The sequence below is a fragment of the Streptopelia decaocto genome (assembly GCF_964273445.1).
Source record: "Streptopelia decaocto genome assembly, chromosome: 2".
NCBI classification, from domain to species: Eukaryota; Metazoa; Chordata; class Aves; order Columbiformes; family Columbidae; genus Streptopelia; species Streptopelia decaocto.
In genome coordinates, this window is record NC_138655.1 from 104,266,204 (window position 1) to 104,292,079 (window position 25,876).

At 36.8% G+C, this 25,876-nt stretch overlaps 1 protein-coding gene across 2 annotated transcripts in view; it reads right to left on the bottom strand.

Moving 5' to 3' along the window:
• CUL1 (cullin 1) overlaps positions 1–25,876 on the bottom strand; it is a 61,286-nt gene that overhangs the window by 34,319 nt on the left and 1,091 nt on the right. For both annotated transcript variants that reach the window (XM_082046015.1, XM_082046016.1), the window contains exons 2-4: positions 11,702–11,994; positions 1,455–1,629; positions 159–326 (exon numbers count right to left, since the gene is read on the bottom strand). In XM_082046015.1, the coding sequence (XP_081902141.1) occupies positions 159–326; positions 1,455–1,629; positions 11,702–11,841 (483 nt within the window). In that variant the 5' untranslated portion in view covers positions 11,842–11,994. The remainder of the gene's footprint in view (positions 1–158; positions 327–1,454; positions 1,630–11,701; positions 11,995–25,876) is intronic.

The following is a 25,876-nucleotide window of genomic DNA, read 5'->3' on the forward strand; positions in this document are numbered from 1 at the left end:
TACTGGGTTGGGAGTATGGAAAGAGGCTAAGATTTCTGCTTTGCCCTCTTCTTCAAAACTTCTGTAAACTTCATACAAGTTTCAAGGAGCAATCTACAGGATGATAGTGCAAATGTGACAAAGGAATGGATATATCACTCACTTCAAAAGGTACTTACTGAATAAATTTCATATATTCCTTTACGACCCTCATCACACTCACGACGAACCCAATGTCGATTGAGGTAGGCACATATCCCGTTCAGTACTTTGCTTGAAAATCTATAATCTTCCCATTGCTGAGTGTAGAATTTCAGCACACTCTCATCCATCAAATCTTCACCATCCTAAAATAAAAAAGTTTGCCAGTACTATTGGGTAATTTTAAGGTACAACAAAGATATATAAGGGTATACAAATTGACTGTGTAGTAAATATACGCCATGCAATCTGTCTGTAGGAAATACAGTGCTAATACATTTACTTCTGCATTAATAAAGCCCAAGGCCAGTATGAGATTCAGAAATCAGAACACTGGTGAAAAAATGCACAGCATGGATAAAGCTCCTGAAGACACTTCTGTCCCTCCTGTGTGAGAGAGAAAGGGTGCACCACATTACAAATAGACAGCGACACTGGTGAGGACATTACGTAAAACATACCAGTGCAATGGCAATGCATTCAACATGACAATCTCCAGAAAACATGCCACCCACTCCCACTGCTGCTACTTGGAAATGGGTACAGCATCATATTTGTTCTTGTTACAGGAAAAAAAAAAAAAAAAGATATAAAGTTGTAACACATGGAAGTTCAAGTTTTCTTTTCAAACAGGACCACTACAGCTTGAATGGACAAGGGAATAAAACCAGGAGGGCATTCTGGATAAGATGTCAGACACCTTTATACAGCTTGATAAATTAATTACACAGTAGACTTGAAAGGATACCAATAATTCTTTTATTATTGCTCAAAACTAAAAGCTCAAAAGTTAAAAGCATAGTTCCTTTCCAAAAATAACTAGGAACCATTCTCTTACAATGCAGCTGAACATCCTGCTCTATTGGTAGTTTATTACATTACATTACGAGTTACCATCAGGCATTTTCAGCATTACAGGCAACCATTTTTTCAGCATTATTAATATGCTGGATAATTGGTTATGAAGTTTGGCTATTCTTGTTCAAGATACAGGACAGCTTAAAATGGCATGTTACATTACTTCTAGAAAACCGAGAAACACTGTTTTGGCTTGAAGAGGAAAAGCAGCTCACAGGTACACTTAGCAACTGATCTGTGCCCAAGGTAAAGCCTATAAAAGTTTCTAATGGCTACTGAAGAGAAAAGCAAATTTCAAGACCGTTCAATTTACTTTCAGTGCCTGCATACACCTCTAGCTTTGTTGACAGAAGCTTCTCTCAACCCAGCCCACATTACTACGACAAAATGTCGATCGACCTAATGCCCCATCTTACCTTAAGGAGATTTGTCAAGTAGTTCTTCAGAAATTCTTTTAGCCGTTTGTACAATTCCAAGCCAACGAACTGAGCACCTCCAGGTGTCTGGCCCTTTTTCGATTTAGAAGGAGGTACTCCAGCTCCTCGTGCTTGATTAGACTGGTGTACACTAGTACAGTAGTTATAGACATGACTGACAGGAAAGTTAAGGAATATGTATGTGCCAGCATAAGACAAAAAATACAACGAAAAACAGAATGTTAACTTCAATAAGCTATTTTTATAATACTATAAATGACCTAACCATAATACATTACAAAATGTATTAACATAAAATCATAAAATCAAACCAAAGCTAAGAAAATGAAGTGATTTTCAGCAGAATTATCTGCAGCAGCAATGCGTCAGACAGCAAAATGCACTGTAAGTACAGACGCCAACATGAAATTTAACTAACACTTAACAAGAAAAAAATCAAGAAAATAAAGCAGGGGAATTTGCTGATAAGGTTATTTTCAAGGTTTAAACGTAATTTATTTAGGTTGGTGCAACAGTAATTGCAGTTTTGGACTGTGAATTTTGCATCATTATAACTAGGCTCAAACACATCTTCGTTAATCAAAATAGTAATTATTACAATCAACACACTTTTGCCTACGAGAAATAAGTTTGTTTATTCCTGTAGCATAAAAATCTGTGCCTTGGGATTCGGCAAACTCTTGGAAACCATTTTCTGCATCCTGCTGGTTGTGGAAGCATTTTCCCTGCAAAAGGTTGTCAAGATGCTTGGTAGGTGGTTGGCAAGAGGTCAGGTGAATGTGGCATATGAGGCAAAACTTCGTAGCCCAATTTGTTCAACTTTTGAAATGTTGATTCAGACCCTTACTGTTGACCACCGCTGGCTGCAGGTGCTGCAGTTTTCGGTGCATCTCATCGATTTACTGAGCAGACTTCTCAGATGTAATGGTTTTGCTGGGATTCAGAAAGCTGCAGTGGATCAGACTGGCAGGACAGCACCAAACAGTGACTATGACCTTTATTTGGTGCAGTTTGGCTTTGGGAAAAGATTTGATTTTGTTCTTGGTTCAACCACTGAGCTGGTCATTGCCATTTGTCGTATAAAATCCACTTGTTGCATGTCACGATCCGATCAAAAAATGGTTCATTGTTGTTGCATGGAATAAGAGAAGACAACTCTTCAAAATGACAGGTTTTTTTAATGATTATTTCGGTCAGCTCCTGAGGCACACACTCATCATGCCTTTTCACCTTTCCAATTTGTTTCAAATGCCAAAGGACCATAGCATGGTCGACATCAAGTTCTTTGGCAACTTCTTGTTTAGTTCTAAGTGGATCAGTTTCGATGATTGCTCTCAATTGGCTGTTGTCAGCTTCCGATGGTCGACCACTATGCTTCTCATCTTCAAGGCTCTTACCTCCTTTGCGAAGCTTCGGAAAAGGTTCCTCCCCTAGAGGGTGGTGGAGCACTGGAACAGGCTCCCCAGGGAGGTGTCACGGCCCCAAGCCTGACAGTGTTCAAGAATAGACTGGACAACACCCTCAGACACATGGTGTGAACTGTGGGGTTGTCATATGCAGGGACAGGAGCTGAACTCGATAATCCTTGTAGGTCCCTTCCAACTCAGGACATACTATGACTCTATGAAAACTTCTTGAACCACCACTGCACTGTTATGTTTGTTAGCAGTTCCTGGGACAAATGCATTGTTGCTGTTGCAAATTGTTTCCACTACTTTACAACTAACTTTGAACTCAAATAAAAAAATGGCTCAAATCTGCTTTTTGTCCAACATCATTTCTATAGTCTAAAATAAGTATAAAATAAACAGCAAGTAAGAATTCAGTAGCAAAAAAAAGAGAAAAGCATACTAAAATTATGTATAACACAGCCACATTCAAGACTGTATTCCAATATCAAACAGCAAATTCAACAATGTAAAAACCGCAATTACTTTTGCATCAACCTAATATTATATTGGCCTTCTACAAATACATAAGCTTTCGTTCGAACAGAAAAATTTCAACACTAGCCTCAAGGAACATTCAGCAGTTGAAAACACAGAGGAGAGCATTTTTGTATTCTTTCAAACACAATCTTTCATAAAAGTTTTGGCCATTTAACAGAGGCAGACAGCAGACAAACCTAGAAAGCAGTAATGGTGAGACACGCACTCCCAAATGCACACCATGAGATTCACCAAAACCCAATTTTAGGCTACAAGTACAATCCCAGCATTTAAGTATGCAGTAGCATTAATTTTTCCTCACATACTAATACAGTCTGGAAGACTTGCTGTATCTGTTAACATAACATTTAAAAACCCATTCTGTTTTCTGATCTAAAACATTGAAATATTGAGAATTCTTCCAAAGTAGTAGGTAGAAGTTGCATTGCTCAAAACACTTTGAATAAGAAAGCATCCTGAAAGAAAACGCACTCCACAAACAAGGAAAATAAACTAGCTTGGTAGCACTTAACTTCAACTTGATGAGAACACAGATCTGACAACAATTACCCTAATGACTCACCCAGCCAACAATTAGCCAACAGGAACAAAGCTACTGAGCACTCACACTTCTACTGACAGTCCAAGGGCAGGGTTTTGAGTCACATCCCTTGTTAGAGAACATAATATTAAGCAATCCAGAAGGTCTAATTTGGTTTTAACTTGTGTTTTAACTAATAGACAAAGCTTTAACCACTAGATAGGTTTCCTCCACACTATGCCACATATTAGGAAATTAATATGCCTCTTATCTTTCTTTTCAGAAAGCCTAGCACAATATAATGGAAGACATCAGCACAATTAAATACCAACGGCATTAGAAACCCCAAATATACAATGCATTACAGTCATTATGAACCGACTTGCTCTAGTACTTAAACAGTAAAGCTCAAGTAGAAAAATCTCTTAAAATATCCAGTTAACTCTCTTGCAATTTCTTTAGAAAAAAAGAAAAAAGCTTCACAGACAAATCATACCCTTAAACTGTGGTTAAGGATCAGAGTATTCTGCATGCCACCAGGAACAAGGCTTTGTGTCAAACTGAAAGCAAAGCCTTCCAATGGTCTATACTCAGGTACTTGTTCAGAAAGTCATCACATTCTGTCCAAAAGAGTAATGCTCTTTGCCTATGATTAACTCTTTTTGAAAACATACAGCACAATTTCTTACCTGTTACCTCATCCAGGTGTCAAATAATTAGATTTTCCATGATATCAACCAGTAATATAAACCCTTCATTTGTGCTTAGCAACTGAACTTTTATCAGCCTCTTATCTCTATGAAGCCACTTATTTCCTGGACATTTAGTGATTTCTTGCAGCTCCCAGCTAGTTGTTTGTTCAACTTTCCTAGCACTGTCACTACTTTAACATCTACTCTTTCATTTCAGAATCCCCTGTTCAAGTGAGTAACTTCATACAGCATAACAATTCTTAATAATTCTTCTTTAAACACAAAACTCCCCCTCTTTTCACAAATAAGAAAAGTGGGGCTTACCTCACAGTTTAACTTTAAAATATTTAAGGTCCTCTGAATTGTGTATGGAAAGTCTCTCCACCATGATACAACAGATTTAGGGTTGATTCACAGTTGGCAGTCTTGCAACCTTCTTTACCTAACTCCCCCATCTCAAGTGGCTTTGAGCAAGCCTGAAAATATGAGGACTGTCCAGATGATAGGCAGTTCTTACAGCTTTTGTGAATACTACCTGATCAAAATATTCTTTCTGTTCTTCAGAAAAATAAGAGACCACGATTAGAAAACACAGGCCTTTTTCTAACCCTACACATTTTACTGTTAAAACCAGGATGCCTTATAAAGTAAACACAGAGACCTTTTGTCTATGTCTGACAATAATCAACACACAGCTGGAATAAAAATATACCAGTAATGTCCATCTTTATTTGTTATTCTGGCTTGAGTCTTCCTAGCCAAAGTATCCAAGACAGCACTTTTGAAATGCTCTAGTTCAGTTGTTCTATGCAAGACAAACTGAAGTTAGTTTGCCTGTGCAGAAGCCCGTTTGTAAGTGCAAACAACTCTTTGACATATTATACATTAAAAAAAAAAAAAAAAATCCTCTCACACAATATTTTTTACAATCTGTGTCCCCATCTGCTAAAACCAACCATGGACAGAAAGGCTGACGTACTCAAAACAAAATCAGACTTCTGCTGCTTACAACAAAGTACATGACAGTCCATCTGAGAATTACAAGGAGAACACTATGAAAAGAATTCTTGGTTGCAGAAGGCAAACTAATTCCCTCAACTGCTTTGTATATTGGAAGCCATATACATATCCAAACAGCTATTAGAAAACATTTCTGTGGGTGTCTGAATAATTCTGCATAGCAATTTGCATAGTACAACAAGCAGAGAAGTCACCAACAGAATAGTTTGCACTGCAGCAAAGCTGCATTGTTCCCCAAGCTTCTGGCTGCTGAAGTTCAGATTTGGCCCAGCAAACAGAAAAACCATCTATGGAAGGAACAGATCTCCTCTAACTTCTACACCTTCCTTACAGTGAAGAAAAAACTACATTTACTTATCCAAATTAAAATTTGAGGTAGAAGACCAAAAGGAAGTTAATAATTTTTTTTTTCAGCATTGTGTTGTTTAAAATGAAAGAATCTTTTTCAGAACTTTATTCTTCTCTGAAACTCTTCAAAATGGGATACAAGAAGCAGCAAAAGACAAATTATATTGAAGACAAAGGTGGCAGTTAATTTACACTGCTTTTGACAACTTCAACTCTGTTTCTAAAGCTGGTCCATGAAACAGAAAAAAAAACAAAAAAAAGAAACATTCCCATGCTGTCACACCATAATGAATTTATGGGCTTACAGGAGATTATTACCACTGAAGAAAATGATCCTGACACACAATCTACCTGGAGGCCCTACTTGCCACCTGCTTTTCCAGTAGCATGGGAGTTCTTGCAGGTAACCAGTGATTTGAACTGGGGAAGTGACTGCCACTACAACTAACTGTTGCCCCTTTTCCTAGATCCTTGGCTAAGCACATCTGAACTTCTGTGTCTGTACAGGGGAAGTGAAACAGGCTCTTGCAGTAGCAATGCATATAGTTTTTGAGGAGGTACACCATCAAAACACAGGGCTGAGTGTGCCATGATCACCCCTAATCTACCATCCACCCCAGAAAAGTACCAAAATACTCCACACAGCTTTTTTTTTCCTCCAGGAGCAAGTGCAAACAGAAATTATGTCAGACAAGTACCTGTTTGGTAATGCAACAGACAACAGGAAAACACTCTGATTTTACACTAATTGGTGCAAATTACTCAGGTTATTCATGAGTCCCTAATCTTACAAATTTTTATAAAGAAAAACATTCTGCTGAGGTAATAACTTATTCCCCTTTCAGCAGGACAGCTGGGTCCTCATGTTTTTTTTCATTTTACTAAGAAAAAGTAACACAAGTGGAATAAGTCTGCTTGAGGAACAAATATGTAAAATTAAAAGGAACTGAAAGGGAAGCAGAATTAACACAATGTACCACAAAACTATAGCACAAAGAGAAATCGCACCAAAGCTTTTGAAAAGGAGGAAATACGCAAGAACAACAAGAGCTGAAAAACTCTCTAACCAGAATTTCTCTATAATAAAGAAACTAGAAGTAATGAGAAAGATCAATTTTGGACATAAATTCACTGTTTCACAGATCTAAAGCAGTAATTATGCTGAGTGCTCTGTCACCTCAACAGCTGGCCTAAAGGAACAAGTCGAGATTAGTTCCACTTTTGCCAAAAATCTGTATTTTCCTAGATTACACCAAAGGCATGCAAGAACAATACATAAAAAAAATACTAAAAATACTGTTAGGAAAATTGTTAGGAAAGATTATGAAAGTTTGCATTCTTGGAAAAGCACTTCTAATGCAAGCAATACAGCTTATTATATCTACTAGAGAACCACTCTAAATATTTTCTTCAAAATTATTAAAGCCATTTCAACTCCTGTGTGTCTAGAAGATAAGCTGTGAGTGCCTCACAAAACCACCTCATCCGTAAGTAAAGCTACTAAGAGAAGTGGGCATGCCTACATGACTTCAACAGTAAAACAGATAAAGGAATTTTGCACAAATGATAAGGTTGCCAAAAATCAGTATCTTTTCAGAACAAGTGCTTTAAACACCCACTTCAGCTCTGTGAGGAGCAGCAATACAACCAAAAAACCCAGAAACCTTCGTTCTTTTCAGGTAGGTATCAGCAAGAGCCTATTTTAAGTATCTTCAGTTTGTCATCCAGTAAGGAAGGGTTACAGATACCCCACAAAGCAGTTCAAAGAAAATCAACAAACAAACAAAAAAATCAAGACCTTGCCCCCAGCCTCACACATTCTCCATTTGTGTTTCAATATACTTTATCTTAAGTTCAGTTACAAATTTAAGTCCTTAGATTAGATACCATTGCACTATTAAACCATCCCAATTTTATTCAGGGAAGGACAAAGACCGAAAGAGTTATTACAGCATGATCCATGCAGCTACTATAAAAATCCAGGCGTAACTGAGCTCAGGCAAGTTTCTACAAGTCTGAGATCTCAGAAACTTCCAGCAAAAGCCATTTGAAGACTAACAGATAATTTCTTGTTTCCCTTTTCATGGCATAAACTCAAAAGAATCACAGGGAAGCACTGAGTTACAAGAAAAACACAAATTTTCAAAGCCAAATTCATAGTGTACAGTCTTTATGCCAGGAAGTTTAAGAACCACCCTGAGGTTGCTTTTAAGTTTAAAGTTCTTTGCACTGACAGAAGCTGTTTTTGTGGAGAATTTTCTTGGTTGCTACGAAAAGCAAGTAGAACAGCAAATGATCTTTGAAGAACAACATAAAAAAAACTGATTGCACTAATATAAACATATTCTGTACTTCTTTCAAACTGAAGCAGCAATTTTTATAAATTACACAAAACCACATAATCATACATGCCTTCCCACACAAGAAAAAGTGTATGCGGTACCCTTCTAACACACAGATACTTCTACCTTCTCATTCCACATAGGCATTAACTGATATGTGAAACACACTACAAAATACCATATCGAACATAGGCAGGATTAATATTAGTAGCACAGCAGAGATTGCTTTGATGTATCCAGAGTGACCTTAAACAATTTGGCATTAAAGCGAAAGGATGATTTAGAGTGAGAGAATCTCAAGAGAAGGTGGAACAGTTTCTGATGCTTAAGAAGTGCATACCCTAACACCCCTGTACGCTCTTTCAGTACAGAAAAGAGACTAATCTGTCCAGAAGAAAACAACAACAACAAAAAAAACCACAACCACAAAAAAAAACACCAAAAACCAAACAGACCAAGATACCAGCTGCCTCATAACAGATTCATGTGATCAAAAAATAAAAGATGCTCACATTTTTATTGTACACCTGCTGATCTAAAAACCTACTAAAATATAGGAACTTTAGTGAAAGCCACTGGCATAAGGCTTGCAATAGAAGGAACTACAAAGGACCTTGGGCAAATGAATGCCAAGAGAAGAGCTTCATGATTTTGCTTGGGGAACACATGCTACTGGTACTGAAGCTATCCACAGGCAAAAAAAACGCTAAATGTATTTATACATTCTATTTTATGAACAGACAGGATAACCTGAGTCACCTGGCATTTTAAAATGTAAGCATACTATGCTTATTGTGTTAAACATTAAATAATTATTTCCTTTACCACTTGCTAATAACTGAGGAAAAAAAATCTTATAAAAGAGATTTGGAAAACATTTTTCATAAAATAATTAAATGTTACAGAACAACCTAACTTTTACCCAAGCTTACTTTAAAATACTTAAAGCAATTGCTTTTGAAAATAATTATGATGGCTAATACGGAACAATAATAGAAATAGCTGTAGAATACAATTTAGGGATGTAAGACTTGAACAAATTTTAAGTTACAGTAAATTCAGCCACTTCAGGTCAAAGTTTCAAATAAGAGCTATATGATAATTATGCCAAACATAACTACTCTGATGTATTACAGAACAGTTGAAATCAACAGTATGATCAGAAGGACACTGAAAGCTAATTTGGACATTGTAGATGTACCTTTTAGTAAAACCACCACACCTTCCATAGTACTGTATACTCCTCTTCTTACCAATGAAAAATTTTTAAGATCTCAATGTAGATTAAAAGTATATTTGTTATAAATTAATGGTACTTGGAGTCTTATTTTTCCCAACTGTATTTTCTTTAAATATTATAACTGGACAAAATGTTCCTCTGTTCCATATGGGCATAAATTAACTACACTGTCTAAAAAGTTTCCTTAAAAATGCTTCTCAGACTATGTTTTGTAAATCAAGACAGTGAAAGCATGAGTTTATGCCCAAAAAAAGTCATTTTGACAAATAAAAAGTACACACAAAATTAAAGCCTATCACTTTCCATTCACCAATCAAATCTGGAAATTGAGAAGCTGATGTGTGCCTTGGATGAAGAAAATCGGAATTTCAGAAAGTTATTCAGCTTTTTGTGTAAGCCACTGTGAAAAATTATACTAGTTAAATATAGTGCAGGAAAATTTCTTGATACTTGGTTTTGATGAAACAATTCCTTGAAGCAGTAACTAACATGAAATGAGTAGTTATTAGATGACATATCCCTTTTAGAGCTTCATCCCAAGAATATCTGGGAACAAGAGAAGGAGAAGAAAAAAAGTGTTTTAACATTACAACTGTAGGAAGTATTTAGTCTTCAGCTGCCCTGCTTGATAGAACCCACAAACAGGAATGTATTAAAGGCACTCAGAAAAAAAAATAATTCTCAGAGGTTCTACTACATGTCAGATTTCCATCAGACATTCAGCTCTGCAGACTTGTTTCATTCAGCCAAGAACAATACTGAACCTAGCACTGCAAGAAATCAGTCATTTTAAGTCTTAGGAGAAGTTCTGACCCTAAATCAAATGTTGTTTCACCTTCCCATTACTACTAAAGAAGTAACCCAGAAACACTCGGCAGGTTTTTCCCACATCCTCAAACAGAATGGATTCTGCAGCCACAGGTATGATTACACATTGCTTTCTGTACATGTAATCACAGAGTCAAACTTTTCTATTTCCTTAAACAGTTCAGAGAACTACAGAATTAATTGCTTTATAGCCTTCGAGCTCCTCTTTCTTTTATAAAAGCTATGTCCTTTCAAAAAAAAAAATTCACACAAACTAAAATTTCATATCCAATTCCAAATCAGTGCCAACAACAGTTTTAGATGTTAATTTATGTATCAGAACAATATTTTTTTAATAAAAAACCCTCAGAACTACTTGAAGTTAGATAGGAAATGCATTCATTAATTTCTTTCACCGTATGTCTACAGGGCTTACTCGACTGCACAATACAAGGTTCCAAGAGTGAACACAGAACTATAGATGCAAAACAGAGGTGGCTCCTCATCATATCTATTTACATGCCACTTTATAGGTGGAAGATAAAAGAAGGGCTTCTCACTTTTCAAAGCCCTGAAGTCAAACACTGAAGCTATAATGCAGCAAGAAGCACATCTCTCTTTCAAATTAGTTTAAAAAAAAAAAAATCCTTATGCACTACCTGACAAACAGGTTTCCTACAATATTCCAAACAGTACTTCAGCACACATGTACAAGGATGAATACAACCCCCTTTTAGCATCTTATAACAACTCTCAGAATGGGGAGATGCTGGAAAATTTCAATAACTCTCTGATGTAAGCTAGGAATTAAAGAGAAATCCATCAGGTACATTCTTATTTTAGCTGAAAAATCATAAAACCAACTCAAGAGTAAAGTACTGCTCTGAGGCTGATAAGATAAAAATTTTCCAGGTAACCAGACATTATTACCAATAAGATATGCAACATAATGCCAGAGACTAACATATAAAGGAAAAAGAATTTCCATTTTCTTTTGGTGTACTGTGGACTCAAAATTAGACCTATCAATAAAATCACTTTAAACATCTGCTCTGCCAAAGACAATAGTAATCAAACCTGAAATTCACAAGTAGCCATAATTATGATGACAGTTTCCCAGACAACAGGCTGCTCCTGCTTATTTGCCAGTTAAGATTAAACAGAAAAGGCTAATCTTCAAAATAAAAACATATTCTTAAAAGCCAGTAAGTCAAACAGTTATGAAGCAATTCTGAGTTTAGAAAAGTAAAAAAGCTATCTCTAATCTACTAACTGTTAAAGTACCATCCGGCTTAGACATTAGGATACGTGTAGAGTTCCATGTATCTGGATTTTGCCATACTTTGTCTGGTGTAAACTTGTTGAATTCCAGCTCTTAGGTCATCCCATATCTGGTCAAGACCAATCTGTTTAAGTCCATGCGGGTTCTGACTCCTATTTGATGACATGTTGTATTTCCTGTAAAGTCTTCCAGTGCAGCAGCCCAAGATCTGGTTATTCCTCCATCAGAATCACAAGTCAAGTAGCATTCTAAACTCAGATGCAGCAACTCAATGAGATGTTCTTTACATACAAAGAGTGATGTTTCCCAGGAAGATAATCTGCAAAATAAAAATAAAATATATACATTATGAAAGTCCAAACTTATTCATACTAGAAAAAAAAAAAAAAAGTAATTTTCATTGAAGTATTTTCATTTGCACAGATGACAAATCCATTATGAGATATGAGAACTAAATAACATAATTTTGCAATTCAGCAATCCACTACAAAATGTGACTATTAGTGCCCAGATCTGTCCAAAGCCTGTAGGTCAGTGCTGAGGACAATAAAACATCAATGCTAATAAGAAAATTTAACAGTAAAAGTCTTTCCGAGCAGCAGATGCTATCCTACTAAGAAGAGTTTCCTCCCTATCGTACAGTAAAATTCCAGTATTGCCAAACAACTCAGGGTTCTGTGGTAACTCCTTATTTAACAAGTATCTGGATGGATATCCAAGATGAGCCAGAAGATATTAAAAATAACAAATTTTATTTGGATATCAATAGCTCTTCCAGACTTGAGAGTCTATTACAGGTAGCCTGAAAGTCCAAGGTATTTTGGGAGCTGAGAATTTTTCTACCTAGTAAATGCATGCTTACATTAATTTATTTGCTAATTAAATGAACACCACTTCCATCAGTGTTATCATACCAGCACGAGAATATGCACACAATGATGGTGGGAAGAAAGAACAACTAATAGCATGCACAAAATAAAGATTGTGTGATCATTCATCAGCCTCATGATTTGACAGAGTAGGAAAACAGTCACCTGGAAAGGACTACAGAGAATTATCAAGCAGAGAAGATACATTTTTTACATGAGTCTCTAAAATATCTTGCAATTTTAACATGTCACATCCACTGTGGTAACAAAACTAAGGTGATATCAAAAAATTACAAAGGAGGTAACATGATTTTAAAAAAAAATAACCCATAAATAACAGAACCGTAATAAGTCAGGACCAGCTTTTACTGCAGTTGTCCAATATATAAAGGGGGCTTATAAGAAAGATGGAGAAAGACTTTTTATCAGGGACTGTAGTGACAGGACATGGGTCAATGGTTTTAAATTGGAAAAAGGGTAGATTTAGACTAAATATAAGATTTTTTTATTATTATTTTTTATTTTTACAAAGAGCATGGTAAGACACTGAAACAGGCTGCCCAGAGAACTTGTTGATGCCCCATCATTGCGAGTGTTCAAGGCCAGGTTGGATGAGGCTTTGACCAACCCAATCTAGTGAGAGATGTTGCTGCCCATGGACTACATGATCTTTAAAGGTCCCTTCCATTCTGTGCCCTAGAGCCCATTCACTGAAATACTCAAAACACAATGAAACACATAATGACTTTTTTACATGCTTCTATAGGTAAGAAGAATACAGCTTTGAGATAAACCTGTCATGTAATGGAGACTGTTGGCCAAGGATTCTATGAACCCTTCCACAATTTCAAGGATAGTACAGGCTAACACCTGATAAATCCTATTTTTTTGTTTTGGCCTTTGAGCAGCAGAAAATAAAGCTATTCCTTCAGGATCTACAGTATGTCATAGGTTCTTTGTCACAGCCACTTCCAGGTTGCTAGATATTCCCCTCCAGATCTCACCCTGTTTTAAAGATTAAGTATTTTGTTATACCCTTCCTGACCCTCCCCTGCCCAAGTTATTTGTAGGACTTCTCTCCTGCCTTATCTCCTTGACCCTAAAAGGACTAAGACTGAGACACTTCTTCAGTTTCAGTTAGTGAACCTGTCTTACCGCAGTAACAGAGAAGCTACCACTCCTCATAGTCCTTTACTATCCATCACCTGTAAGCATTTAAATCTCAAGCTCTAAGTAGAAAACATTATGTCAGTCTGAGCAACAAGTACTGTCTCATTTCAATCAGACAAACTGCTTCTCTAGTTAATTTTTCTATTTACATGAGCAACAATTACTTAGAAGATTAGGTGGAAAAACAAGAACTAAATCAATATGTATCTTACAAAATATGCACTTAAAATTTATCCTTGCCATTCTGTTTCTATAATTACAGCAAACTGCTTATTAAAGACACATGGTAACAATGCATCATCATGCTGAAGTCTAATACAGACTATACCTTGTTTTTATTTAACTTCTTTAATTTCTGGAAATTGAACCTCCTGTAGTACTAACGATGATGGACTTCCACAACTGAGCAATGAAAGCCCAAAAAAACTAAAGTTCACAAATGGTCAATCGCCTCTACAGAAGGAAACACTGTGCATGTTACACACCCACAATCTTGCACTATGATCCTAAGTCAGAATTGCAATACGAAGCAAGAAAAATAAATTTGATGTCTACAATCCAGGAAAGAGGAAACTTTCTGGTTCCTTAAATTGGATACTATTTGAACTCTCCACAACCTACAACTCTACTACAACTGCAGTATCTGTAAGAAGTAACTGACCATTACTCTTATTAATCTGCAAAAAGGAAGCAGCCTAGAATTAGAGCACATTCTAGTAAAAATATTTTGGTCTAACTAATACAAAATACTGCAGTGCTGCATAACAAAGGGCCAACCCACCCAGCTAGCTAGCAGAAAACACAATAAGCTTTACAATAATTCACAACTGGACCAAGGTCCCTTCCCAGGCAGCCCACAGAGAGGGGTGACAGCCAGGGCTCTTACTCAGACATCTCTCCAGGTGCCACTAAGATGTAGCCACTCTTCCATTGCAAGTTTGAGGTCACCAGCTACCCAGTGGATGTGGAGTTTATCCCTCTATGAAAATGAAAATATTTAACTTATTTCTCCAGTTAAGCATCTCCTAGTTTTTATGTACCTTGGTGCATCTACAAATATTACCTTTACCCAGAATCTTTTAAACTCAAGCTCTTTCTTCTTCACATTGCACTAATTTTGCCACCCCTCCCCCTAAAGTAACCCTCTACATTTAAATCAGAATGTAGCCAATAAAAACAATGCAATGAGAAAGAACTTAAATTTGATTTTTATTTTCTCATGAAGCCCACTACATGGAAATAACTTTGCTTTATAAGTAATAAATTCCACTGCATTTGACAACATTAGCTCACTATCCCTTGACTGGTTTCCAATTTGAATTTTGCAATTAAAGATGTGAATACAGAATCATAGCATGCCGTTACTAACACCTTAGACTCAAACAATTTACTTTGCCCAGATAGTTATTAGTTAACATAGTTGGGAAATAAAGCAATAGATGAATAATGCTATAAACTACTACTTTTTTTTTTTTCAGATTTATGTGCAGAAGAACAGAAATGTAATATTATTACCTTAACAGGAGTAAAGTTTCACTACATAAGAATACTTTAACTACAAAAGCATATTTATGAAAGCAATCATTTTTACTCAGTGGTTAAACTAAGTTATGTTGTTACATGTACAGAGAGAGAAGGGATAAAACAAGGTTTTGCTACTCAGCACAGTTGGTATTATACACAAAAATGCAGTGAAAATATTAAATTTTATTTCATGTGAAAAGTGCAATTTTCAACTTTACTTTTGTCATTCATGCACAGAAAAGCTCTTCTGGGCAAACAATTCTGGAAGGTCAAATCCGGTCCACAGTAGTTACACTGCATCTCTCTACCCAGGGAAAAGCAAGTTTAGAAGTTTACTGTTTCTCAGTGCTGGGGGCTTGCCAAGAGCAAGGTGGCTTCCCATGAACTGTGAATTGCTACAGGTAAATTAAAACCTCAACACTAAGTGATAACCTTCACATCAGTGAAGATCAAACTTACTGGTGACCTGCTTCATGGACATGACCACCTGCCCCAGTTGCAACACCTGTTCTGTAGCTCTGGACCAGAGAACCCGGATTTCATTATATCTTCAGAACTAGGTATATTAACATGGAAAAAGTTACCCCTATAGTTTCCAGCTGATATATACACAATTTGATGCAGCAGCATGCCAATGTTCAATGCCATCCTGTCTTTCAACCTTGCATTCAAGTACTGCAATCAAAAACGCCTGTCAAGCAAAACTGTCATTTCTGCCCATGCCAATTGTCAAAAGGAGGTAATATTTCTGTCAAAACTTTAGAACAATATCCTTGAAGGACAGAGGGAAATGCTAGTTCCCCCCCCTTTTCATCACTGGGGAAGACAGAACACAACATACCTCATATGCAAGGAAACATATCACACTGAAAAACACTGGGTTTGTTTTTACTTATCATCTAATAATCAATGGTATTTCTTTTACATATCCCATCTGAGGAAAATTATGTGTATGCTGAATGATGCCTACAAGAAAATCTTAAAGTTAACCCCATTTTTATCTAAAAACATCATAAAACCCACCAGATTTGCAGCATCTCAAGCCATCCGCTGGAAAGACTACTTCATTTTTATGTTCTAATACAACATAACTTTCATCCTTACAGCTCAAGGCCTTGGAATCACCTGTATTTCTTCCACAACCACTTATTTCTGAACCACAGATTTCAAGATAGCTTAGAATTCGAAGTTGTCAGCTTCTTGGCCCAGTAAGAACTTATAGCTCCAGAGCCAGGTTTTCCAGCTGACTCAAGAGCCCAGATGGCATTTTTTTTTTTTTTAAAGACAGAGTAGGGAGGCACAGGACCTAGACTGAGTCATCTCCAAGTATTTTACCCTTTGTCTAGTTTAAAACATAAGGAGAACATTCCTGTCACACCTAATAGCATAAGCCAAGATGACCACATTTAATCATACTGAAACCAAATACATTTCACTAATAAGCTATGGTGGAATGAATGCCATTAAAAGTAAGTTCAAAGACCTTTAGTGTTATAAGGTTTCCAAGGTCTACAAGTCAGAATTTCACTTCTGTACACTGCCTCAAATCCCTTTTCTAAAACTGAATACAAGTTTCCTAGTAACAAAAAACACAGTACAAGTTCATTTGGACACTGCTGCAGTTTGACATCTTTGTGTAAAAACTAGTGCAGTGACCATTTTCACTTATATGGCCACTAAAAGCAAATTATCAGCCCTCTGTGCTAAAAGGATAAAACATAACAAACATTCAATCTTTGGCTTCAAAAGATAACAAAAAGGAATAAGTTTAATACAGCCACACACTTAAAAATTCCTCTTGCCCAACCCTTTCTTCCCCATTTTTTCTGCTTGATTCCTCTAACTTACTTTATTCTGCTCTCCTGTTGCTGTATTTCAGCAAGCCTGATCCAGAAATTCAACAGATGCTCTTATATTCAAAGAACAACACTCAGAAAGGTTCCCAGTCAGCTTTACTTCCTCAAAGTCTCTGCTACCTCCACACTAACTCAAAGCAACTATTAAGGTTATTTACCCAAGATATGCAATAATGATTGAACCGATGCCATACAACACAAGCACACAAGAAGTATTTTCAGAAATTCAAACAGAAGCACATGAAACACTACCTCTTTTCTAACACAAGCTGTTTGCTTGTTCTTATACTACTTTAAAAACAATTTAAGGTATTGGATGCTGGTTTATACTCTAGCTCACACAAATTTCAAGATTGCTATAGTTCAAAATATCAAAATATCAATATAGTTCAAATATCAAAGTGTTTGGCAAGTTTCTGCCTTACAATAAGCCTTCAAAGGCACATCTATTGATTTCAGTGTTAGGCTTGATACAAAACATACCAAAAAATAACCAAACCCCTCTCATAACCAAAGGGGTCAATTTATAATTCACATATCCTCTCTTACCAAACATGGACAGTTTCACAGCCAGGACATCGCAAACAATCCGTTCTACAAATCAGGTTTAAGATTTCTCTCGAAGTCACACACACACACACCTTTTGAAAAGGCACGTAAATGCAAAGTACAGAGCTGAGAACAATATACCTGCCTCCTCTGCTAGTTAGCCTGTAAAACACAACCTACAGGATTAATCCAATAAAAATACTGGGGCAGGGTGGGGAGACACTTAAAAATTATCTTGGTTTTTGCCTTTTACTTCTTTGCCTTTACAATTTGCAAGCTATTTCTTGGAAAGTTTTTTCCATGTTAAAAAACATCTCTTGAATCCTGAAGGACACAGCCTCCACTCTAGCACACAAATATTTGATGGAGCAGAAGGAAACAAGAGAAGTAATTCTGTCTCTATGATCATGTGCACTCACAAATTATTATTTCAAAGACCCTTTTTAATATCCATGTACCTACAAATTAATAATATTGTGTTTGACTACAGCTGTGGTTACCATTATGTGCTCGAAACTATAACTGTTATGTAGCTTAGTTGAGCCATGGTCCTGTATGAAACATTTTGTAGCACTGACATCTCTGTCCAGAAGTATTTTAGGTCACTAAATATACAGACTATAAACTAGGCAGACAGTTTATGCATGTAAAGGGACCCAATCCTTAAAGCAAGACTAGGAGAACGCATAATGTCTTTAGCACTTTACATGCTAAAAATTTATAACTAATGAAAAATCTGAAGAATCTGTCTACAGCAGACATTTCCACTGTGCCTCAGAAAAATTAAACCACAACTACTATAAGAAATGGTTATTCCAGAAATCATATCAGTACCAGAAGAGAAATATTAGAATATTATCTCCCTTTTCAATATCAAAGATATCTAAGAGACAAATGATACAAATTACAACGTTCAGTTCCTCTGCATTATTACAAAATACTGAGTTACATGTAGTGTACAAAGCTTTAGTTCATCTTATTTTCAAGAGAGTTAAATCTTGTTTGTCTCATGAGAAAAAGGCAGATGCATATATGCATACACTCCTCCCTCTCAAAAGTGGTCTTTGGGTGATAAAAGTATTCTGTGCAGCATTTTTTAAAGTAGTTTAGAGTAGAAGCAAGCAGGCTCAATTTGCCAGTGGTTTAATAACAAGCTGTGGAATTTTGGTGTTTTGAGCAGTTGCTATTTTACCTCCCTGACAATGTCTTCATTCAGGGCTTCACTTTTCTTCCCACATCCCCTCCTCTGTTTTACAGCTCTGATCAATGATAGCTATAGTGCTATAGGGAATACATACCTATGTTACTTCATGTGCAAGTGACACAGTTGCCCACTGAAAAAAAATAAAAGCCTGGATGCATTCTTCACAGCTAGGAAGACACATTTACCTTTATTTTCAAATTTAAACAGAATATATGGAAGTAACTTGGAATTACACCTTTCTCATTTACTTAGATTATGCATGAACATGTTTACTAACAGACTTTTTAACTGACATGGTTTCAATTTGGATGTGTCATTACAAGGATTTTTCCAAAACATCCATGACTATCCCTCAGAAAAGCACCAAGCCAGTTTGAGTGTGCCACTTTTTCCCCTTCCCTTTGCTTATACTTTTTAGTTCTTTCACATTTTTTCATTTACTTCTTGATTTCACACGTACCTTTGTCATTCCTGAGAAAACAGCTTCTGCAACTTCTGACCGAGATCTCACTACAGGAATGCAATAGCTAATATAAAACAAACAAACAAAAAATATATCTGCTGCCTAGTAAGCAGAGACTAGGTCTAGACTAGACAAGGTTTGCTGATGTATCTATACAAGCAAATTCTCCCTTCTGCACTAGCAGCTGAAGTTAACTTTGGTCAGTATTAACAATCCTGCCACCAAGAAAAGTTTCATGGTAGTCTTACTGCATCATCAACTGCACAAATAATTTAAGGGACTATATCCTTAACACTACTACACTGGGGTTTTCTTTGGCCACCTTTAAGAGAGTTCACTTTTTTGCTGTTCAAGTAATCCTTGTGTACAAAGTTTTTAGACTACTCCTAAACTGAACATGTTCTTTCTAACTTGAGGTCTCAGGTTTTCCTGTGCTACAAACAGGATGCAGACCCTACAGTGTTTTTTAACTGAGCCTGTGGTGATAAGTTTCATAGCTTCTTAAAACACTGATTATGCTCAGCTCTTGCATCTGGGAAAAAGGAAGTCAGCAGACTAGGAAAAGAGCAACACTGCACGCAGAGAGAATCAAGTCAAGATAACAAGAGCACTGAAGAGGAGGGAGAAAGGTTTACACAAAACAAAGGATCTTGAGTATTCCCGCTCTCTCTGACTTAATTCATATATATAACCTGCATTAAAAATAAATAAATAAATAACCCACCACCAAACAAACACCAAATACACATAAGCCTTGAAGGACAGATGACATGAAGATGGATTTCTTGAATCAGCCAGGAAGATGCAGAAAAGGAAAATGAGGGATGACAAGTGCAAGAACAAACACAGAAGATTCTGGAAACTCTGAAATACCAGTTTAGAGATCTTAATGACCCTGCAAGGACAATTCTTACACAAAACTGCTTTCCTAAAAACTCTTAGCAGCCATCAAAACTTCAACTAAAAGCATCTTAATAAGCTAAAACACTGTGATCCTACTGATCTCGACAAAGAAAATCTTAGTACGATCTTACAATCCAGACACAGCATGATCTCTGCCAGAACCTGCAGGGCAAGGCTCTGAACTCCAACACAAAGTTCCCTCCATTACAACAGCATTTAGTACACCAGAACATACACTTTCATACTGACCTATTAGACACAAACAGGAATTTTCATCTGTAATAATGCTTCCATACAAAGTTTCCCCAGGCTTTCAGAAGGTGGTCATTCTTATCAGTAACTTTAAAAAGCACTAACGTTAACAACTGTAAAACAATGCTGGTTGGAATCTCTTCCCAACAGCTTGCTAATTTTACAGCATCTTCCATCTTGTTACTTTTGCAAGAGCTCAACTGATCAAGGCAATGCAGTTTGCCACTTCTATTTATAAATAAAGATAATGGTCACACTGATTCATCTTGCAAACAGTCTGACATTTTCAGATGTTCAAATACACCACAATAGCATGGCTTAAATACTGAAGAGCTTCCTCCTATATTCACCTTCATGCTAATGTTCATTCAGAAGCAATGAGGATTGCAACTATCAAACAGTAAAACGCCTACATACCAAGGACTGTTGCAGTTGCACTCATTTCCTGTGTGTGGCAAAACCGCTACCCTGCAGAAGCTGCCCCTCCATCTTTTTTTTTTTTAATCAGGTCTACATTAAGTGCACAGATCCATCTGCTAGAGATCTAGATTCCTAGTACCATATAGTGCTGCAAACACTGTCAGCAATGAACAGTAGAGGTCTTATACATTACATTCCAGATGCCTAAATATTGACAAGGCGCACTTCCTCACTTCCACAGCCAGCAAGAAAAAAAACCGAGGACTTTTTCATTAAAGTCTAGAAAGGGATTAATACATGATGTTTCTAATTCAACTATGAAATTTGAACTGTAACAGCCCTAATTCATAGCAAAACTTTCCGCCTCACAAAAGCTAGTTCCACATAAATTCGGTATCAATTTCAGAAAATTTTTCATCAGTTTTGACCTCTAATGACTGTAACTGGCAAGCTGGGCAGGGAAGCGAAATAGTTAAAAGTAATTTTGTAACAGTTAAAATTGATACACACCCCTAACAGCCACACTTAAATCCCCCTTCTATTTGAATTAGCTTACACCGCCATTTTTTAAAGCTAAGCCTACATTAGAACCTAACAAAATCAATTTAATTTACTTAAGCATATAAATTTTATTTTATAATACTCCTACTAGTGGTGGCACTCTAGCAAAGACAGACTTTCAGAGATACAAAACCTTTCCAAAGGTATGTCTGAAAAAAGCACAGTAAGAGAACAGTCTGTTTTCTTAAGAAAATGCAAAAACTTTTAAAAAGCGTTTTCAATTGTGAAAAGTTTTTCCCATGGCTACCCAGAGGCAAGCAGAATGTTAGCCCATGACATTATTACCACGAAAAGCAAGACAGCAATTCTAGTAGCTAACAAAACAAGAACTGTTTCCTATAACCTTCTTTTTACCTCTCAATTCAGTCCTCCAAACTTTAGATAAAACATCCAGATGACAGTCTCCACTACTGCAAGATTAGAGGAGCTTCCAAATTTACATAGGAAATTAAGTTTAAATTACAAAGCAAAACAGAGTAAACTAAGGTCACATCAGCAGCCTTACTTCTGAACTCTAATCCATATTAAAATAAATTAAAACCTTTAACACAGAGCAACAAAAAGCCAAGTTACATCAGATGTAAATTAAAAATACAAACAATTATTTTCTGAGTTCAGCTATGGCTGAAAGTGCATTCCAAATTCTTGGAGCTCCCTGCTTTTGAATTTTAAAAATTAACTTTTGTCTACCTTCTATATTAATGAATCAAATACATCTGGGTCCCAACAGCAAAACCACCAGTATAGCCATGAAAATAGGAGATACGAAGCATATCTGTGTCTTCAAAAGATCAGTGCATAACCAGCAGCCCACACTATAAAAACTTTCAATCATGAACCTCACCATCCTATGTGTGAGTAAAAAATCTCCACTTCTCTGTCACAGTAACACCAAGTTTGAAACATATAGTAACACTAACTAGATCAAATCTAATAAAACCCAAAGACAAGGATCATTTTATATCACCTTTAGGTACTCCTAATTTAAAGAAAAACAGAAGTCAACCCTATTGAACTGATATCCAAATCTAGTGCATAACTACAAAGACCACAGAGAAAGTGAGTCTTTATTCTTTGTACTATTGTCAAACATTGCTTCACACCAGCTAGGCCAAGCTACAGCAATGAAACCTGCTGACTCAAAAAAACAGAATAATCAAAAGGGGAAGAAAGGGAGATGACATTTTTTAATGAGTTTTTGGAAGAACATCACACCTTAGTTACACTGTTTATTCAACAATCAAAGAACCATAGAATGGTTTGGGTTGGAACAGCCCTTTAGAGATCACCTGGTTCCCACCTCCCCTGTCATGGGCAGGGACATCTTCAACTAGATCAGGCTGCTTAAAGCTCCATTCAACCTGGCCTTAAACACTTCCAGGGATGGGGCATCCACAACTTCTCCAGGCAGCCTGTTCCAGTGCCTCACTACCCTCCTAGTGAAGAATTTCTTCCTTGTATCTAATCTAAATCTACCCTCTTTCAGTTTAAAACCATTACAGGCCCTGGTACAAAGTCTCTCCCCACCTTTCTTATAAGCCCCATTTATATATTTGAAAGGTCTCAATAAGGTCTTCCTGAAGCCTTCTCATCTCCAGGATGAACAACCCCAACTCTCTCAGCCTTTCCTCTTAGGAAAGGCGTTTCAGCCCCCTGACCATTTTCATGACCCTCCTCTGGACCCTGTCCAACAGGTCCATGTCTTGTCTTGTGCTGGGGGCCCCAGAGCTGGACACAGTACTCGAGGTGGGCTCTTATCAGAGCAGAGTAGAGGGGAAGAATCACCTCCATCAACCTGCTGGTTGTGCTTCTTTTTACAAGTTCATGATACAGCTAGCAAAGAAGGTAAGGCAATCTTGAGGATAAAGTACAGAGACGCTAACTCTGGCAAAAATTTATACATGACTCTATAGTAGTGTCCTGCAATGCAAAGTGGAATTGATATTTTCCTATTTTCACAGTGGTCTTCATTGTTTTTTTCAAGGTTTTGAAAAATCTTACATTAAATAAAGTGGAATGTAACAAATGTTTGGTTTATTTTTAAAAAAAATATTTGATTTTGCCCTGTATCATTTGTAAGAAGTGAGGTAGCAACATGACGCAGTTCACTGCTGTGGCATCAGAGGTGCTGTGGGTAAAAAGAAAACTGGTAAAATTACCCACTGGGGCATGCATTATTTCCTCAACAGTGCTGTTCCCAGTAGCTGTACTGCAACCATTCCCTGATTAAACCTCATATAACTATTCATGCTGGATAATGCAACGAGTGTTTAAGTCTGACGACATTCCATCTCTGTAGTTATGTTAAAGTCTACAAGCGAAAGCATTACAGCAGGACACTTTCATTAGCAAGACATTTAGCCATGTTGGTAACAGATCTGAACTGCATTGTTGTAGAACCATCAATAATCAATCTGTAGTCATTCTTCCCCTGATAAACTTACAACTCTCATAATAAAATAGCAAGATACTTTCACAGACAAGCTCAACAGCTTTCTATAATTTTCCAAACTTTTCTTCCTTTTCCTTACTGAAATTCTCCTTCAACAAGTCAGGGAAACTCAATGGTCTCTGTAACAAATAATATTGGGGGGAAAAAAAAAAAAAAAGTAGTACTTTAAGTTTGCACCCTATATAGGTTACAAGTTTTACCAAGGCTTCTAATTGTTGGTTGCAACAACCATTTTTGTACATGAAGAAAAATACAGTAATTAAAAGGTTTTTATGAGTTTACTCTCACCAAAAAACAATGCTGGCACATACATAGTTTAAAGCATGTTCATGCATCCCTAAAACACATGAAAAGCTTCCAATACTAAGGTTTCCACACTCTTCTTTCCTCCAGGCTTTGTGCAGCAGGAAGATGTACCAACCAGCGGGCTGCTGGAACTGCCTGTGCACATCCTCCCAGCATTCCCATTCAAGTGGGACACCTATCCTGTTTTTCTCCTGACACAGACAGACCATGTTGGACAATAAAGGAAGTACAATAGCATGGCCAGGACAAAACAACATCAGCACTGATCCAGACACCTTACACTTTAACATGATTCTGCCTTTGCCAAGTTAGAAAATTCTGGCTGAAAGGTGTAATACACATGCTACTGGTATCCATCTGTAATGACCTCTTGCTAGCACAACCCCCTCACTTCACATTCATGATACAAATTATTTATCTTGAGAGTGGTATAAGTAAAAGTGGGACATCTTTAAAGCTGTTTCATTCACTAGGAATTAAAAAGAAAAAAAAAAAAACACAACAACACCACACAACAAAGAAACAACCACCACAATATCAAACAAAACCAAGCTAAACAACCAACCACAACTTCAATGCCAACAGAAAAGACTCCAGGTGTACTCAATTCACGCAACCACTGACATCCAGGATGTGACTCATCATTAAGTTGGGCCCTACTGAAATAATTGTGATGACATAAATTAGGCACTACTTGAGAAATGAAACAGATGAAAAGCAATATTCAGAGACCTTAACACAAACTGTAAGAAAACACTTTTTAAGCTGAGTATCTGAGATAACTTCCTCAAAGTACTCAGTATTGTTTTCATAACAATACAGCTAGAATGTAAGACTTGAAGCCAACATTAAGAATAAGCTAAATTCAAAAAAGCCACCCCCAAAATCAGTATCCAAATAAGGATGTGCATCAATGTGGCATAGATTAATTTCCATTATTTAAAACAATGTAATTTTCTCATGCCATCAAAGTGACAGGCCCAAGTTATACAGAAAGTTCAAACCAGTGTAAAAAGGACTAAGGTGTAAGAAAAATTTTTTCCGTTAAACCAGTACAACTGTTTTGTCAGCCAAGCAGTGGGATGCATATGCGTAATTTGGGTGCCTAAGCTAAGAAACTGTTCTCTACATGGTCCCTGGAAAGTCTCCTCCAGATGAATAATTCAGATCAAAAGCCTAGTTCAGATGCTTTGTGCCATTGTCGAATTACTAGGATCTGTGTGTACTCGGCTGAGAAAATAAGAAACTGCCAGTGCTAGCTACTGGAGCTGGATTCTATAGTCAGGTATATAAATACTCCCAAGATTAAGTGTGTTCCCCACATCTCCATGAGACAACTACATCCAGTATTTCAATTGCACCTCAAATGCACAGTGATGATACGATTGTGAAATGTAACCAGTCTTAAGAACAAAAGCAACAAAAGATGTAAAATAATAAGTTGGGTGACAAATATTGAGAAACAAGAGAAAAGCAGAGGGAAGAGTTCTTTATATTGGAGTCACCAGCAGAGACATAAAGCGCCAATGCAACACAGACACCTAACCATCAATACACAATATTGGAACAGCATCTCTGGAGTAAAAACCATGGTACCTATCTTACCACTTCCTCAAAGAGGATGGATGCCAAAGTCACCGAGAAACAAATGGGGCAATTATCTGCAATGACA